The following is a 15,448-nucleotide window of genomic DNA, read 5'->3' as shown; positions in this document are numbered from 1 at the left end:
ACTGACCCCAGCACTAGGCACACAAAAAAAACCAGCTCCAGACACACTGATGTACCTAAAATCACGGTCCAGCCCCTAATCAGAAGCCAGGGCGAGGATGATTTCTTACTTCTGATCTGCTACAAAAAGTTGCCTTTCCAGGAAAGCACAACAGAGAATTAGTTTAAACTCCAGCGACTTCCCGTCCTTACAGGCACAATGACCTTGCCAAACATTTCTCAAAAATAAAACATCAATCAGTTTTCACTCTGTGCTTTTTGAAATGCTGATTAAAATGTCTTCATAAATTAAAACGTCTAGTAGGGATTTGACAATCCTGCAACAGCTCCTTTGTGTTAAAAATCAGCTGGTTTGTGCTACAAAAAATTGCAGTGTGGAACTTCTTGTAAGTGGTGATATCTCACTTCAAAACACACTTGCCACTTTCAGGAGGGTAAGAGTGATAAAGTCAGCCATACCCATTATTTGCTTAGCCCAAATGTATTACAGCTATTTTAGGGAAAACACAGATACAGATCTAATACTGTACTGCGCTGGGAATTGCCAACCCAGGTATTCAAATTACAAAGAGAAAACATTTTAAAAGCATATAGTCCTTATTTATCTCTTCCTACCTAACAATCATGTGGATAATTTCATCGATTTGAAGGTAATTTTCATAAATGAAAAATACTTTGAAAATATATGCTTTCTTCAGGAAAAGTTTAATTCATGCATGGGTAGCATCAGAAAATCATTAATTTTTTAATTTTAATCTTGTAAGTGAAAAAAGCCTATTTGTACCTGTATTTCCTGAATGTTCACACATATATAGCAATGATACAGTAAAAAAGTCATGTATATATATTTGTCTTATGTATATCATGTGTATATATATGATCTTTTTTTCTTTCTATATACTGCTTGTCTGCTTTCAAAGTGCAAAACCAATAAAACTATATCCTAAGAGCTGCTGGTCTGTTCTCAAAAAATGTGAAAATATGAAGGAAGATATTTAGGAACTGAATTAAATACAATCTCAAGAGGGGTTCCAGGAATGTCACTCAGGAACTTTAAGGACAAGTATACTAGTTTTTAGTCATTCCAGCACAGCTGGTGAATTTACACAGTTACAGTGTGCCGCCCTCAGCCTTCACATTAATGACCATATTTTTCAGCACAACTTGAAATTTGTCAAAAAGAACTTAATCCAGTAGCAAATTTATTATAAATTTTAGAAAGTCATTGCATCCATTTTTAGGTTATGGTATAAAGTACAGAAAAACAGAAGTTTACATATCTGAGCTTCTGCATCTGCTCTTGAGTAATTTTTCACTTAAAAATAAAGCTTGGCAGACAATATACTTATAATGCAGACCAAATGCATTTGTCTGTTCAGAAAAAAGAAAAAAAAAACACAAGCAGAGAGAGTTTATTTTGAAACTTATTAACTGAGCATGCACTATTCTTTCTCTCCATGAGACCCCATTTCTCTACAGGGTCCCCTCTCATTCTCTGGTCATTCCCAACAGCCTGCACACATAAACATCCTCCTAATCCCCCCCAACAGAACTCAGCCTTGTGGCCCCTCCATATGAACAAACCTCCCCCAGGAAATGTGCCAGAAAAGAGAGAGCAAAGGCTGCAAACTGGAGAAGTTGCAAAGGCACCTGAACCTGCCTGCCAAGGAAGCCAAGGGGAACCAAGTGCAAAATCTAAATCTGTATTAACTTTACTGCAAAATCCTCCAGTACTTTTCAGCAATATCCATCCCTAAAGTGATGCTTTCCTCAGGGTGGTCCCTGGCAGAATAACCTGCCAAGAAAGGCCCAGGACAACACAAGGGGCTGCTGCAATGAGTCAAAATCCTGAGACACTGGTGGAGACCTTCAGAGACTGGGGTGCAAAACTTCATATTTTCCAAAATTAATTTTTTTTTAATTTATGTCCCAAAGAAATACAGAAGTTTCACAAGAGGAGCCTTCCAGTACCCCCTGACTCATGGGAATTTAAGCAAGTCCTGATCTTGCCCTGATTTACAGCAATTTATTGGCATGAACCAGGCAGTCCAATGTGCCTTGCTCTGACTGGTAACACAGTGGATGACATTATATCAAGCTTGTATGTTTTTATTGGTAAAATTAAAATAATAAACTATGTGTAACCCTTCAAAAAACAGGAAGACAAGTTATTTAATGGCAAAGTCTGTGGCCCCTTAGCTCTGGAGAGTGATGCAGAAATGAGCCTTCACTAATGCCTGTATCCCTAAGAGAAGCGTGAGCACCAAAGGGTCGCATACTGGGCAAGGCACTCTGAGGACAGAAAGGTGCTGTGCAACAGGGGAAGGTGCTCACATGCACTCCCCTGAAGGAAATATGACTCATGTAAGTGTCACAAACGGCCACCTTGAAATTTCAAAGCCCTCTTCCTCCTCCCAGCTGTGGCCCTGGAGAACTTCAGTCCTCTAGTGTTATTGTAATAGAATACGCAAGAGCTTTCTCCTTCCTTAGGCTCATCTTAGTGCTGACAAAAAGTGGCCTGTAAGTGTAATTTCAAAAATTATTCCCATTGCTCCATTTGAAAAGCAAACCAGCTTCATTAGCAGTCAATAACAGCACTTAACTCCAATACTGCAGGTAGAACTTCTCCAGAAATGAAAGGGTGGACAGGATTTATCCACTCTGATACGAGAGGATGGGCAGGAGTAATTCACTCTCAAGCAAGAAGATGGACAGGAATTATCCACTGTGATATGACAGGATGGACAGAAGTCTCATAAAAGGCACAATCAGATGACACTTAATCCAGGGGCCAATGTCTACAGAAGATGTCTGTAATAGGAATCATGCAGAAAAATATCCCTTACCTGTCCGATAGACAAAATTGCCTTCTGTCTCTGATGATGATGGAGACACTAGTTCTTCCTCAAATTCATTGGAACTAAATGAACCAGAATGATTCCTTTGCCTTGTTTTTTCCATCATAGCTGCATTAGTAGCCATGACGTGTCTCAATGAGTCATTTAGGTACCGATTCAGTAAGCTGCTTTTGTATTTGGGGGGTGACACGTAATCCTCATTGGCACCTGCTTCTGGTCTCACTCCTGTTTTTATTACTGAGCTTTCAGTTTTAATCACAGTGTGGTGAACTGCTTTGTTATATCCCCCTTCATTCATATGGTTTCTTGGAGGATTTTCTCCATCTGAAAACAAAAGAACAAAGATACAGTAATACATTGAGTACTTAATATTTAACATGAGGCTTTCTCTCCATGTTTTGAATTGTGATAAATGTAACTGAAACTAGACAGTAACTTCAGCATTAGACACTGATTTTCATTTGCTTCTGTTCACACATTGCTCATAGTAGTTCCCATGATTCTCAGATGTTCCAGGTATTCTAAATTAATTAGCTATAGAAAAGTCTTTGAGTCTAATTTGTTCATGAGTAACACAAGACAGGTAGAAAAAAATGGAAAGTGCCCTAACTCAATAAGCATTTAAAAAGCCGTGTGAATAGGCTGAATTATTACTATCACAACTTGAAATTTGGTTTGCCTCAACACTGCAGAATATTTAGGTACATTTGCTTAAACTGTACTCTTTTAATTGTTCTGCAAGCAATCTTTTCAAGGGAAGTGAGTAGAAATGTGAGTACATTCCCACATTTTTTCAAGAAATGTGAGCACAGACTGAAATTGGAACAAAGATATTTAAAATTGAGTACAGATCGAGACATACTCTTCTAAAAATTCACATACAGATTTCTGACAATGTTCTGTAGGATTTGTTCCTGTCATTGTATCTCCATGTCACAACTGTCTAAAAAAAGCACTCACAGACAGAATTAATAGAAGAATTCTATTAAAAATACAAGGTACTTAAAAAAAATTCCTGCTTTTGTTAATTTGAGTAAGAAAGAGAGTTCCAGTACATCCTTTATGTAAAACAGCTGCTAGCAAAATACATCAAATAAATAACAGTAATATTCAGTTTACCATCTAAGATGCCCCACTAATCAGCCCTTTAATGATGTATATTGCTATAGCCCTTCCACAAAGGAAAGTAACAGCCAAGTGATTTCTCATTTCCTTATACCAACAAATGTAATCAATTTTTTCCTTTAATGCAGACTAAAGGAATGGGCTTGTAGAATGTAATGAACAAACAATTCTCTTTCTAACAACAATGAAAAATAATAACACACAACCAGATTTCCACCTCTAACAACTTACACAATCCTGCTTTGCAAGGCTGCACAGTAGTTGGGAGCCAAAAGAGGCACCTAATTCACAAAAACAATAAAGGCAGATCCACTGGTGGTATTTGTGATTAAAAACTAGAGCTAACTTAAGGTGTCTAATACTTTCTAAATATATTTTACTCTGCTTAAAATTGATAAAAGAGCATCAACAAACCTTCAGAGCAGGAGTCATCGCTGCTGACGCTGAGTCTCTCAGCATTTCCCTGAACATATTTGTTGTACAGTTTTATTCGCAAGGCCCAGCTCAGGTCTGGCTGCCTGACAGTGTTCTTCAGGCGACGTCTTGCGTTGGCAAACCAGTTTGAGACCTGCACACAAACGTGTCCATTAGCTTCCCTTGAAAATGAGGCAAATCCACCAATCCATAGAGCCCTCAAGAGTTTTATGTATGCTTCAAGGGGACCACAAATAAGAGAAATATGAAGAGAAGTCCATGAAATTACCACTGAGCAGAGCGGGAATCTCATACAGGAAGGCAATTTCAGGCTTCCCACCCTTCCCAAGTGTTAGCAAAACCACATTATCACAAGGTTTCAATTAAGATGTCCCAAATACCAGTTTTATATTAATTTTTTTTTTAATTTTAAAGATAAACCCCTGAATTTTTAATATGAACCTTTAACATATTACCAACTTCCTAAATATCCTAAACTAATATCTAGTATTCAGGAATTTCCTTTGATATTTATATAGGCTACAATAAAGCTATTGAACAGAAAACACATTCTAAATTTGTATATATAAAAGCCCTTGTTTTTTATATACACATATATATATGAAAGCCCCAAATTCTCCCTTCACTTTAACAGAACTCTTAGCCTGACAAGCCGTGGGCATCAGGAAAGTTTTACACAGAGTACAAGGTACTTTGACTCACTGCAGAAATCCACCATTTGCTCTATAGAGAAGCTGATTTTACAAACTCTTTTTGTAGTGAACAGTTTAAAGTATGGTAAAGATGCAATTCCTCACAAGGTGACTATGTGACTACTAAACAATACCCTGTTTTGTCTTCCTTGCCAACTTCAAAGCATTTTCTAGAGTTTGACTTAGCAAAATGGATTCATGTTGGTATCCCTCTAGCACACAGGCTCATTACAAAGTCAGGCTCAAACACAAGTATTTCACAGTGTTTTAGGCACTGAATGAGCAAAAAGGCACGGTCTACTCTTCAGTGCCAGCAGTGCTAATTAAACCACCAAATGGGATGCATGTACTTGCAGAGACTTTGCATGAAAGCACACCTGAGCAAATGCTGGCCTTGATTCTACTGGAATTTAAAAAGACAGAAAATAGAAAATCCTGAGAACTCTATCTTTACTATGAGCAAGAGCAGAGGCAAGTGACCTACATTCTAATGATACTTGCTAAATGATAAATAAGGTTTTCAAAGTACTAATTAACCCTGGCAGGAGTAAGTGCATTTTGACATGACCTCTGCAAGAGGAGGCAGAGTAGCATCACTTGCAAAGGAGAATGTAAAGAATGTTAGCAGTCCACAGCCCTGTTCACATCTTTGTGTTGTGAACACACACAAAGAGAAAGCCAGACTACTGTTGTCATATTCTGACCTGGGAACGATCACCATTTAATTTACTTCAACCTGCAAAGCAATTCATACAGGTTTTATCAATACATGCTACCCCACCTAACAGAGAGCCAAATTGTAGACCTTAGTGTTGGATTTTGTCCCTAGTTCTGTCATGTGTCTGTTGTAGCTAAGGTTACTGTATAAATCACACAAAAGTATGTGTCTAATTATTCTGGATCAATAATCTCTTCTAAAGTGATTATGAGAAAAATAAACACTATGTGCCTAAAGAAAAAGCAAAGCTTCAGTTCAGAATCCCAGCTAGAACTTAGCAGTGGTGCCTTATGCCTGTCACTTTGATTTGAATTAAAATCACGTTTACATGGAACAGGGTTCCACTGAAAATACGGTGAGCACTGGATCAGTGCTCAGATGGCAAACACGTAACTTTACAAGCCATGTAGTTTACTATGACAGGTTAGAAAACCAAAACTCTAGCTGGCAAAGTAATTCTAATTTCTTCTGAGGCTACTTGCCTGTAATCTTCATATTTACACAGTAGTTTTTACAGTAAATGAGATAGGATGGGCTGGAATCCATGCACTTTCTAATGCTGTTAGCAAAGTCATACCATACCAATGCTGAAGCAGCAGTCACCTGCTGCATGACAGTGTAATTCTGAAATCAAGTATTTAACAGCGGAGATGAATCAATCCAGTGTCCCAATCAACAGGATTGCAGTTACTGTAGCATTTTACCAAACTGACAGCTCTCCAACCTCTCACAATAAAGATTTCATTATGCTTAATTCTATTACATATTGAAATTTTTCATCAGTGAAGTGCCATTTACAGAAAAGATAGGGTAGTATTAGTGTGATTCATACATAAAAGCAATTAAATTTAGAAGGAGTGATTTCTGCATGGTACTCTTGGTTTATTTTGGGCTCATTCTTCCCATGCCATTGCTTTGCTTTCTGCATATCAATATGAAAAGATGAGTCATATTTTAAGTCTTCTGCTGTGAGAGAAGGGAATAGTAGTATTTGATCATTATTTCATAATGACATAAATACCTTGCATCTTGTCCTCCTGCTCTTTATGGAGCAGATGATTTTAAGTGCCATCACACAACACAAACAAGGCAATCAGGGGATCAGACCCAGCCAGCAAGGATTTGTGAAAGGCAGGTTCTGCTTGAGCAACCTGATCTTCATCTATGACAGGGTGACCCACTTAGCTGATGAGGCTGTGGATGTGTCTACCTGGACATCAGTAAAACCTTTGACACCACTTTCCACAGCATCTCCTGGGGAAGCTGGCTGTCCATGGCTTGGATGGGTGTGCTCTTTGCTGGGCAAAAACCAGTTTGGGTGTCTAGGCTCAGAGAATAGTGGTGAATGGAGCTACATCCACCTGGTCACTTTATCAGCTTTATCATTAATCTAGATGAGGGGATGGAGGGCACCCTCAGTCAGTGTGCAGAGATACCAAACTGGGTGGGAGTATTGCTCTGCTGGAGGGCAGGAAGGCTCCACAATGGATCTGGACAGGCTGGATCCATGGGCCAAGGCCAGCTGCAAGGGGCTCTACAAGGCCAAGTGCCTGCCCTGGGTCACAACAACCCCTGCAGTGCCACAGGCTGGGGGAATGGAAAGATTCCTGCTGGAAAAGGATCTGAGGGTGCTGGTTGACATCAGCTGAACATGAGCCAGTGAGTGTCCAGGTGGCCAAGAAAGCCAATGGCATCCTGGCCTGGATCAGCAATAGTGTGGTGTCAGAGACTGCAACCCTTTGGCATAAGATCTGGTTTGCATCTTAATTCAGGCAGAGGCATTTCTAACAATTCTAAGAACTGGACCATAACATGTGGCCAGCAGGACCAGGGCAGTGATTGTACCCTTGTGCTTAGCACTGGTGAGGCTGCAACTTGAGTGCTGGGTCTAGTTCTGGGCCTCTCAATTCAGGAAGGACATTGAGGTCCTGGATAGAGTCCAGGGAAGGACAATAGAGCTGGGGAAAGGTCTGGAGCACAAGTCTGATGAGGAACAGCTGAGGGATCTGCGGGGGTTTCACCTGGAGAAAAGGAGGCTCAGGGAAGATCTTATTGCTCTTTACAACAACCTGAAAGGAGGTTGTAGGTGGGGGGTCAGTCTGTTCTACCAAGTGACAAGTGATAGGACAAGAGGAAATTAATTCAATAAGGGGAGGTTTAGATTGGATACCAGGAAAAAATTCTTTACAGAAAGGATTGCCAGGCACTGGAACAGGCTGCCCAGTGAAAGTTACCATGGTTGAGTTGCTGTCCCTGGAGGTATTTAAAAGAAATGTAGACAGGGTGCTTAGGGACGTGGTTTAGCAGTGGACTTGCCAGTGCTGGGTTAATGGTTGGACTCAATGATTATGAAGGTATTTTCCAAACTAAATGACTCTATCATTGTGAAAGAACCTCCAGTCCACTTTTAGAAGAGAAAACTTTAACTAAAGCAAGAAGCAGCAAACTCACTCTAGGAACTCTTATCCCAAATGCAATTACAACAAGGCCCATTAAAGCCTTGGAAGAAAGGAAAGTTAGTCAAATCCATTTAAGAGATTTTTGGGCTTAATCTATGATGGGGTAATCTCTAGCTGCTTTCCAGCTTTTGGGCACTGGTGCATGTTGCTGGAAAATACTGATTTCTAAGACATCATGGCAGTCAGCACCTCTGTCACTGTCACAGCCTCCAGGTGTGTGGGCTGGAACAGGCTGCAGGCCACAGGCTGGACCAGGCAGCACGCTCACCCTGACCACCCCCTGCCTCCTTCCAAGACAACAACAGGTTTACCTCTCATTTCAACCAGCCCCAAATCTTACATTGTCTATCCATGTGGTCTTTAAAAACCTGCCTGTCCACTGCTGTAGGTCCCACTCACAAAGAGTGCCAGTTTGCAACACACTTACCTAAACCATTACAAAAAGAAACAACCAAAGCTGCCAAAAAACATCCAACCTTTCCCATGGTCCCAAGCTGTGCTACTGTGATCTCCAAAAATAATAAAAAAAAAAACCACAACAAAAAAATTATTTAAATAAAAGCCAGTGGGGAAGTCTTTGTCACATAAACCTCCCAAGAAGTATCTTGAAAAAACACATGATGAAACTCACTATTCTTGTGAAGTAACAATCCTGTAGTTCTTTGAGAAGTAAAAAGACAAAACCCAAGGGGAACGATAATAGATGTGCTTTCCAGCATTCATTATTTTACAGCAGTTCAGTTTTTCTCTAAGAGCATCAGGTACTCATATCAGCATCATGAAATATTGACCCTCTGGCTTTACTTCTGAAGACACATCTTCAATTTTATTGTAATTTGTTCTGCTTCAATGCTTAACAGCAGCCAAACTTTCAGAAAGAGAACAGACATCAAGTGATTCACCTCCTCCAGTAATCCAGATACGCCTTTATAAATCTGAACATTATTAAATCCATAGCAGCACATGACTGATATACAAATCTTTGTATTGAAAAACCTTCTTTCCAACAATACACACATTCGTATTTCTTTCTGGAAGGAGTATACTGCCATTTTTCTTTTTTATTTCACAAGAACATCTAAACCAAAATTTAAAATAAAATAAATCAAACACTATGGTAATAATACAAATGAAAATGTAGCATATTAATAGGACAAGTTATTGGATTCTGAATTGGAATCTAATTGGAGTAAAATATAAAATGCCTTTTCAAACTATATTGCTTTTTTGGTTTCCTGCTTTGGCAGTTGTGGAAGTAGAAAACTTTGGACTGCTGGACTGAAATCTGCAATAACATTTGCCTTGAGGACTCCCAAAGACCTTGTTGGCCTGCACAGGAGTAAGTCAGCCCAGAATTTGCCCCAGGTTTTGCTACTACTACTTAAGAAACAAGATGATTTATGATTCCTGCAAAATCCTGCCTCCTTGAAAGAGTCTGACTTTTCTTCAGCACTGCAGTTGGACATGCATCTGGAACAGTCCCCTCGCTGTTCCACTGCACCCAGGAACAGTGGGTAGGCCAAAGTATTAGTAAAGTAGAACAAATTAATTTAAAATCAGCCAACTGAGTGATAGAAAAACTAATGAAAATAAAGCTGTGGAGGATTTGACATGCAGATACAAAAGTTATTAGCCATTAGCATGTCATTAGTTTGCTCTTATAACAAAAGTAAAAAAGCCAGGACTGGATGTTCACCTCTTTGTCTCACAGAATTGGTTTTATCTATGCCATGGTCCTGAAAAAAGCGCCTTTGGATAGATGGTACATTCTGGAATAAGGTTCATTAGATGAAAGAAAAGCACAGGGAGGAGACTATGATCAAAGCACAGGGAGGAGAGTATTACATCTGTATGATCAAAATTACTGCGACCATCATCATCTTCCAGGCAGCGGCTGAAGACCTTTTCCAAGCTCGTCAGCCAGGTGAAAAAACACACCAACCATTCATTCCCTAAATGGGATTTTGTCAGAAACGCAGAAAACCAAAGGAATGTTCAGCAGTATCTTTTGCCTTTCCTACGGCTTGTGACGACAAGATGTCAGCACGTGAAGGATGCTGGGGAGAGGCAGCAGCTGTCAGCAGACAGCAGCCTCCACAGGAGGGGAAAACTGTGGGAGCAAACACCACGGGACAACACTGAGAAATGTAAAAAGTGTAGGAAATATGAGAGAGGTCAGCAAAGGTGAAGGCGTTTAACCCAGAGGAAACATCATACACTGATTCCTCGTTCTCCAATGATGACCAACAATATTACTAGATTAGAAAAACAATTTATAGGCAACCCTATAAATTGTTGTTTATGCAGGTTGATGCTTTTGCAAAGTGCCCCTCCTGAGACAGAAGCAAAGCTTTCCAACAGACCCACAGCCCACTCCCAAACCTGCTCTTGGTTATGCCACTTGTCTGAAAGAGCACAGCCTTCAGGAAAGCTGTTTCAGATGTACCCAGCGTGACTGGGACCACACCCTGCCATGCTCTCTCTCACTCTTAGAGAACAAAAATTTTGAACTGAATTACAGTCTTGTTCTTTTTGACCATCCAAAAAGTAGGGTGTAGGGTGTGTTGTTTAGCTCTTTGTGGCCCAGGAATTACTGCTGGTGCCAGACATATGTATTTACATCTCATACAGATGCTATCAAATTCCTGGATTAAAAGAGCATTGCACAAAAAGATGAAAAAAACACCTGGGATTTCTCTTTGATGTTGTGCTTCTGTAAATGAAGATAGATATGCCTGTTTGCACAGTTCTTTCAAATATTACAGCTCATAGAACAAAACTGGTCAAATTCAGCTTCAGCGTAAATCCACTAGAGTCACGGGTCTAACAGAGCTAAAAGCAGCTCTCCCTGAATCTTTTTAATTTTATTCTTCACTTTATGTAGATCATAAAACTCTGTGAAGAAGTGGCCATGGCTCACTTGATGCTTTTATAAAGGCTAACACTCCTTATCCCCATCAGGATTTATCAAAGCTGCCAGAGAGAAATCCTGGAAAACCCCACCAGCTCTTCTCCCTTCGCTGTTCACTCCAAGGCATTTTCAAATGAACAGCAGAACTCCTCAAGATGTCACTAATGTGAAAGTGTCCCAACACATATTCTGAATATATGTTTTAAATCTCATGTAAAAATGCAGGGGTATTCTAAGAGCCATAGTCCAATAAAATACTCCTATTGAATTGTGCCATTGAAGGGATAGTGTTTATGTAATCATAGTTTAAACCTTTCATGTATATTTTTTAAAAGCAAGAGAAGTTGTTTTAACTATATCTTCCAGTTATAACTGGCATTTTCTGAGACATTAATATTATTTTTGTCAAAGCTATAGTGTTTTTCCTAGTGCAATAGTTTCATAGTGAGGTACTGAAATGTAAAAATTTCCCATTTTGCCATTACTAGAACTGAAGTTCATAGTACAGGGTTTTTTTTTTGAAGGGGCACTCAAAATAATAAAGCTGAATTACCACCTGTTTTTTTCTAATACTTTGGGTTGCTTTGATCTCTCTGTGCTCTTTGCAAAGTGACACATAATGTGTTAGGCAGAGTGATGAGGACCCAATCCTGCAAACACATGGGTTTCATTTTACACACCTAGCAGTAGCTTGCAGTAAGGAAATTAGATTATTCACAATGCATAAATCTTTGCAGCATCCAGACCTGAGATAGCATCACTTGGCAACTGATAGCATTTAACCACATATTTCAGTAGAGTACCAGATGGCAAAGAGAACAAAGAAGTGAGATTTATAAACATTTGCAGCAAAATTTATGCCTCTTACAGCAAGAAAACGGCCAGGCACTTCAGGGGAGAATTACCTGAGAGCAAAACAATTACTCCCCATGTCTAACTATATTACAATGATCATTCCTGCAAGAGTGTGTGTGCTGAGCCAGTGCACACAGTGTATATGGTAACACTGATGTCTCTGCAACAGGTGATGACAATTATCATCAGAACAATAGAACAGTTTCCATCCTACCTCCTTTTCAAAAGGGAAGAGTAGCTCCCTGAAACTTCCTCAGCAATTTCTATTCTGTGCTTAATTCTCCCATGACTGATATTTTTTACTTGAGAATTTTTAAAGACTAAGCAAAAATATTTTCATCGTATTTATGAATGAGATGAAAGGATGAGGGCATCTGTTCCTAGGAGTGCAAGCACACACTTTTTGCTGATTGTCTTTAGCAGTTCTCCAGCCATGGCAATTCTTGTTTGAGAGAGCCAGTCCTGCTGGGGTGGGGAGCCCAGGGGAGAGTGGAAGAAGGATGTGCACAGGACCCCGCTTTTGCTGGCTGCACCGATGCTCCCCCATACCCAGCACTGTCCTTTTCTCAGCTCTCAGAGGAGCTTTGGCAGATGCTGCTGTCCCCATCCCTCCCGTCCATGAAACGCCTCGGAGCGGTTTTTAGAGATGGGGACAAGGGGTTCCCTTCCTTACCTGCACCAGGGTCATCTGGGAGCCGAGGGCCAGCAGAATCTTCTCCGTCTTGGTGGGGTACGGGTTGTCGCGGTGCTTGTAGAGCCACTGCTTGAGCGGCCGCGCCATGTCCTGCAGCGCCTGCCGCTTGTGCCGCACCTTCCCGCCGCTCTGCCGCGCCCTGCCGCGGAGAAGGGGCGCTGAGGAGCGGAGCGGAGCGGGGGGACACCTGCCCGCTGCTCTCAGCCTGCTGCCCGTGCCCTGCCCCGGGCCCTGCCCGCCTGCCCCGGGCTCCCCAGCGCGGTGCGGTGGATGCGCCCCGTCCGAGGGGGACCCAGCCCCGGCTGCGCCCTCCCGGAGAAGCCGAGCCCGGTCCTCGCGGGGTGCTCGGGGATCTCCACACCCGCAACCCTCGGCCCGGACGACAGCTCAAGAGAAGGTGATGCCAGCAGCTCCCCGAACTCCCCGTGTAGGGTCTGGGCGAGCGGACTCGGAGCTGGTGAATGGCCGCGGTGATGCTGCGGGCCCCGGCAGCGGCCCCGAGGGGATTTCAGCGGGCCCAGGGCTGTGTCCCGATGTTTTCGGTGCACGGCACCCGACAGGAGTATGGCCGGTCTGTCTACAGAGGGGCTTTCCAGCGCGGCCAGGCCGCACCTCGCACGGGTCAGCAGCCGCGCATCCCGCAGCTGCGGTGCGCGTTACCCCGGGCCAGCCCAGCCTGATTCCCCCGCCCGGGTTTATTTCCCACTGATGCTCAAGAGTTACCCGCGGCACTGAGCAGCTCCTGGATCATTTCCCCCCTCGGAGCCAGCGGCGAGCGGTGCTCCTGGAGGAGCCGGCATGCCGCTCCTAATGCCGCCGGCAGCGACGCGCGGCAGCCCGCAAAGCCCCGCGCCTGCCGAGTAACAGCGAATACCGGGGGAACGAAACACGGGTTCCGTTAAAAAAAAAAAAAAAAAAAAAAAAAGAGTCCCTTTGTAAATAAAGGCCTACAATAAAAAGTGAGTGAACAGCATCGGAGGAGTGCTAAGGCAAGTCCGGCGGCGGGCTGGGGCCGGCGGCAGCGCTGCGGGCGGAGGGGGCTCGGGCGGCGCTGGTGCCGCTGCCGGCGGCAGGGGGCGCCCCGGGGCCGGGCTGGGCCGCGCCGCCGCCTCCCGGGTCCCGAGGCTGCCCCGGGATCGGCCGCAGAACATCCCGGTGACACAACACACACCTGCGTCCCGTGGGCCAGCAGCGCCGGTAAAACTGCGAGCTGATGCAATAGCTACGGCAGAAATTGGTCAGCACAAGCAACTCCCCCGGACTCCGCAGTTTCACAGCCGCCTGACTGCGCTCCTCGATCTTTACTTTGTAGCGCTGATCCGAAATGTCTGGTCAGCGCACGCCAGTTCAACCCTCCGAGCTACGGCTGTCAACACGCCAGAGCTCGCACGTCCTCTCATCACCTTCAATTTCACCTGTTCCGGCACCAAAAAACCCCAAAACCCTGACCCCCGCAAAAAACAACAAACCAAAAAAAAACAGCCCCAAAATCGGCTTCGGGCGGCTTAGCTTCAGCTGCCGTTTTAGCAAACCCGATCCTAATATCACGTTTTCGAGCCCCCGACTGGCAGTCCGATCTAAACGCCATCCCTGTGAACGCACGGACAGCGCAGCTCCTTCCCGCCCGTTCGCTCGGCGCGTTGCGAGCCCGCGGAACGGCGGAACAAGTGCCGGGGCCGCGCCGTGCCCGCCGCCCCGGCCCCGCTGCCACGGCACTGCCCGCGGGGATCGGCCGCGCCGCCGCCCCGGCCCCCGGGTCTCACACGTCCCGCCTGGCGCCTCCGTTTTGGAGACTTTAATCACATAAAGCGCCCGAACCAGCCGGTGGAGCCCCGGCGTTCCCGGTTTGTTTCTGTTCAGAGGCAGAGGGGGAGGTCAAGCACAGCCGGAGAGGAGCGCTCTGTCTGGTATATTCCAGCCCGGTCGGACGCCCCTGCATCAACTATTGCCGGAATTTCCCACCATAGCTGTGGAATGAGAATCCCAGAAAATACGAACCCGGGGCCGGGGGCAAAGACCCAGCTAGAAACCCATCTCGCAACCCCAAATCGGCGACGCGGCGGCCGCGAGCGCAGGGCCGCCCCCGGAGCCGGTGCGAGGCGCGGAGACGAGCGCACGGCATACCCCGTCCGCCGGTTGCGCAGGCTGAGGCTCTCCTTGATGGACGGGCTGTCGGGGAGCAGCACCTCGGCGTGGTGCGGGCCCTCCACCACCCCCACGTAGGACCGGCCGCTCCGCTCCCTCTCCTTGGCGTCCTCCTCGAAAAGCACCTGGCCGCTGAGCTTGCTGAAGACGATGGTGTTCATGGTGGGGGGCTGGGGGCCGCCGTCGTGCTGGCCGCCGGCTCCGAGGTGCGGGGGCTCGCTGTGCGCTGCGGGGAGGCGGCAGCGGTCACCGGGCAGCCGCGCCGAACCGCCGAGACCCGCCCGGCGCGACCGGCGGGGGGGCAGCGCGGAGGCACCGGGCGCCGCCTGCCCACCCACGGGGGGGGAGGCAGCCCGCCCCTCCCACGGCCCGGCCCGCTCCCACGGCCCCCCCACCAGCCCCGGTCCGCTTCCTCGGCCCGGCCCGCTCCCACGGCCCGGCCCGCTCCCGCTCGCACCTCGCCGCCAGCCTCCGCCGCGCTCTTCGCTCTGTGTCGCAACAGTTCGGAGCGCGGGTTTTCTGTCGGCTTTGGTGTTTCTGTCTCGCTTGCTCTCTCT

The 15,448-nt window shown here is 44.9% G+C and overlaps 1 protein-coding gene across 3 annotated transcripts in view; it reads right to left on the bottom strand.

Moving 5' to 3' along the window:
* Nucleotides 1–15,431, bottom strand: part of MKX (mohawk homeobox) — a 49,894-nt gene extending 34,463 nt beyond the window's left edge. For 2 of the 3 annotated variants that reach the window (XM_064704051.1, XM_064704053.1), the window contains exons 1-5: nt 15,349–15,431; nt 14,871–15,117; nt 12,726–12,885; nt 4,397–4,550; nt 2,846–3,181 (exon numbers count right to left, since the gene is read on the bottom strand). In XM_064704051.1, the coding sequence (XP_064560121.1) occupies nt 2,846–3,181; nt 4,397–4,550; nt 12,726–12,885; nt 14,871–15,052 (832 nt within the window). In that variant the 5' untranslated portion in view covers nt 15,053–15,117; nt 15,349–15,431. Of the gene's footprint in view, nt 1–2,845; nt 3,182–4,396; nt 4,551–12,725; nt 12,886–14,870; nt 15,172–15,348 lie in introns of those variants that run through there. The other variant, XM_064704052.1, reaches the window with a different exon arrangement.
* Between the last annotated feature and the right edge of the window lie 17 nt (nt 15,432–15,448).

This window comes from Zonotrichia leucophrys, chromosome 2 (genome assembly GCF_028769735.1).
Source record: "Zonotrichia leucophrys gambelii isolate GWCS_2022_RI chromosome 2, RI_Zleu_2.0, whole genome shotgun sequence".
Lineage (NCBI taxonomy): Eukaryota > Metazoa > Chordata > Aves > Passeriformes > Passerellidae > Zonotrichia > Zonotrichia leucophrys.
Note: the sequence above shows the minus strand (reverse complement) of the source record. Positions and strands in the feature narration are given on the sequence as shown.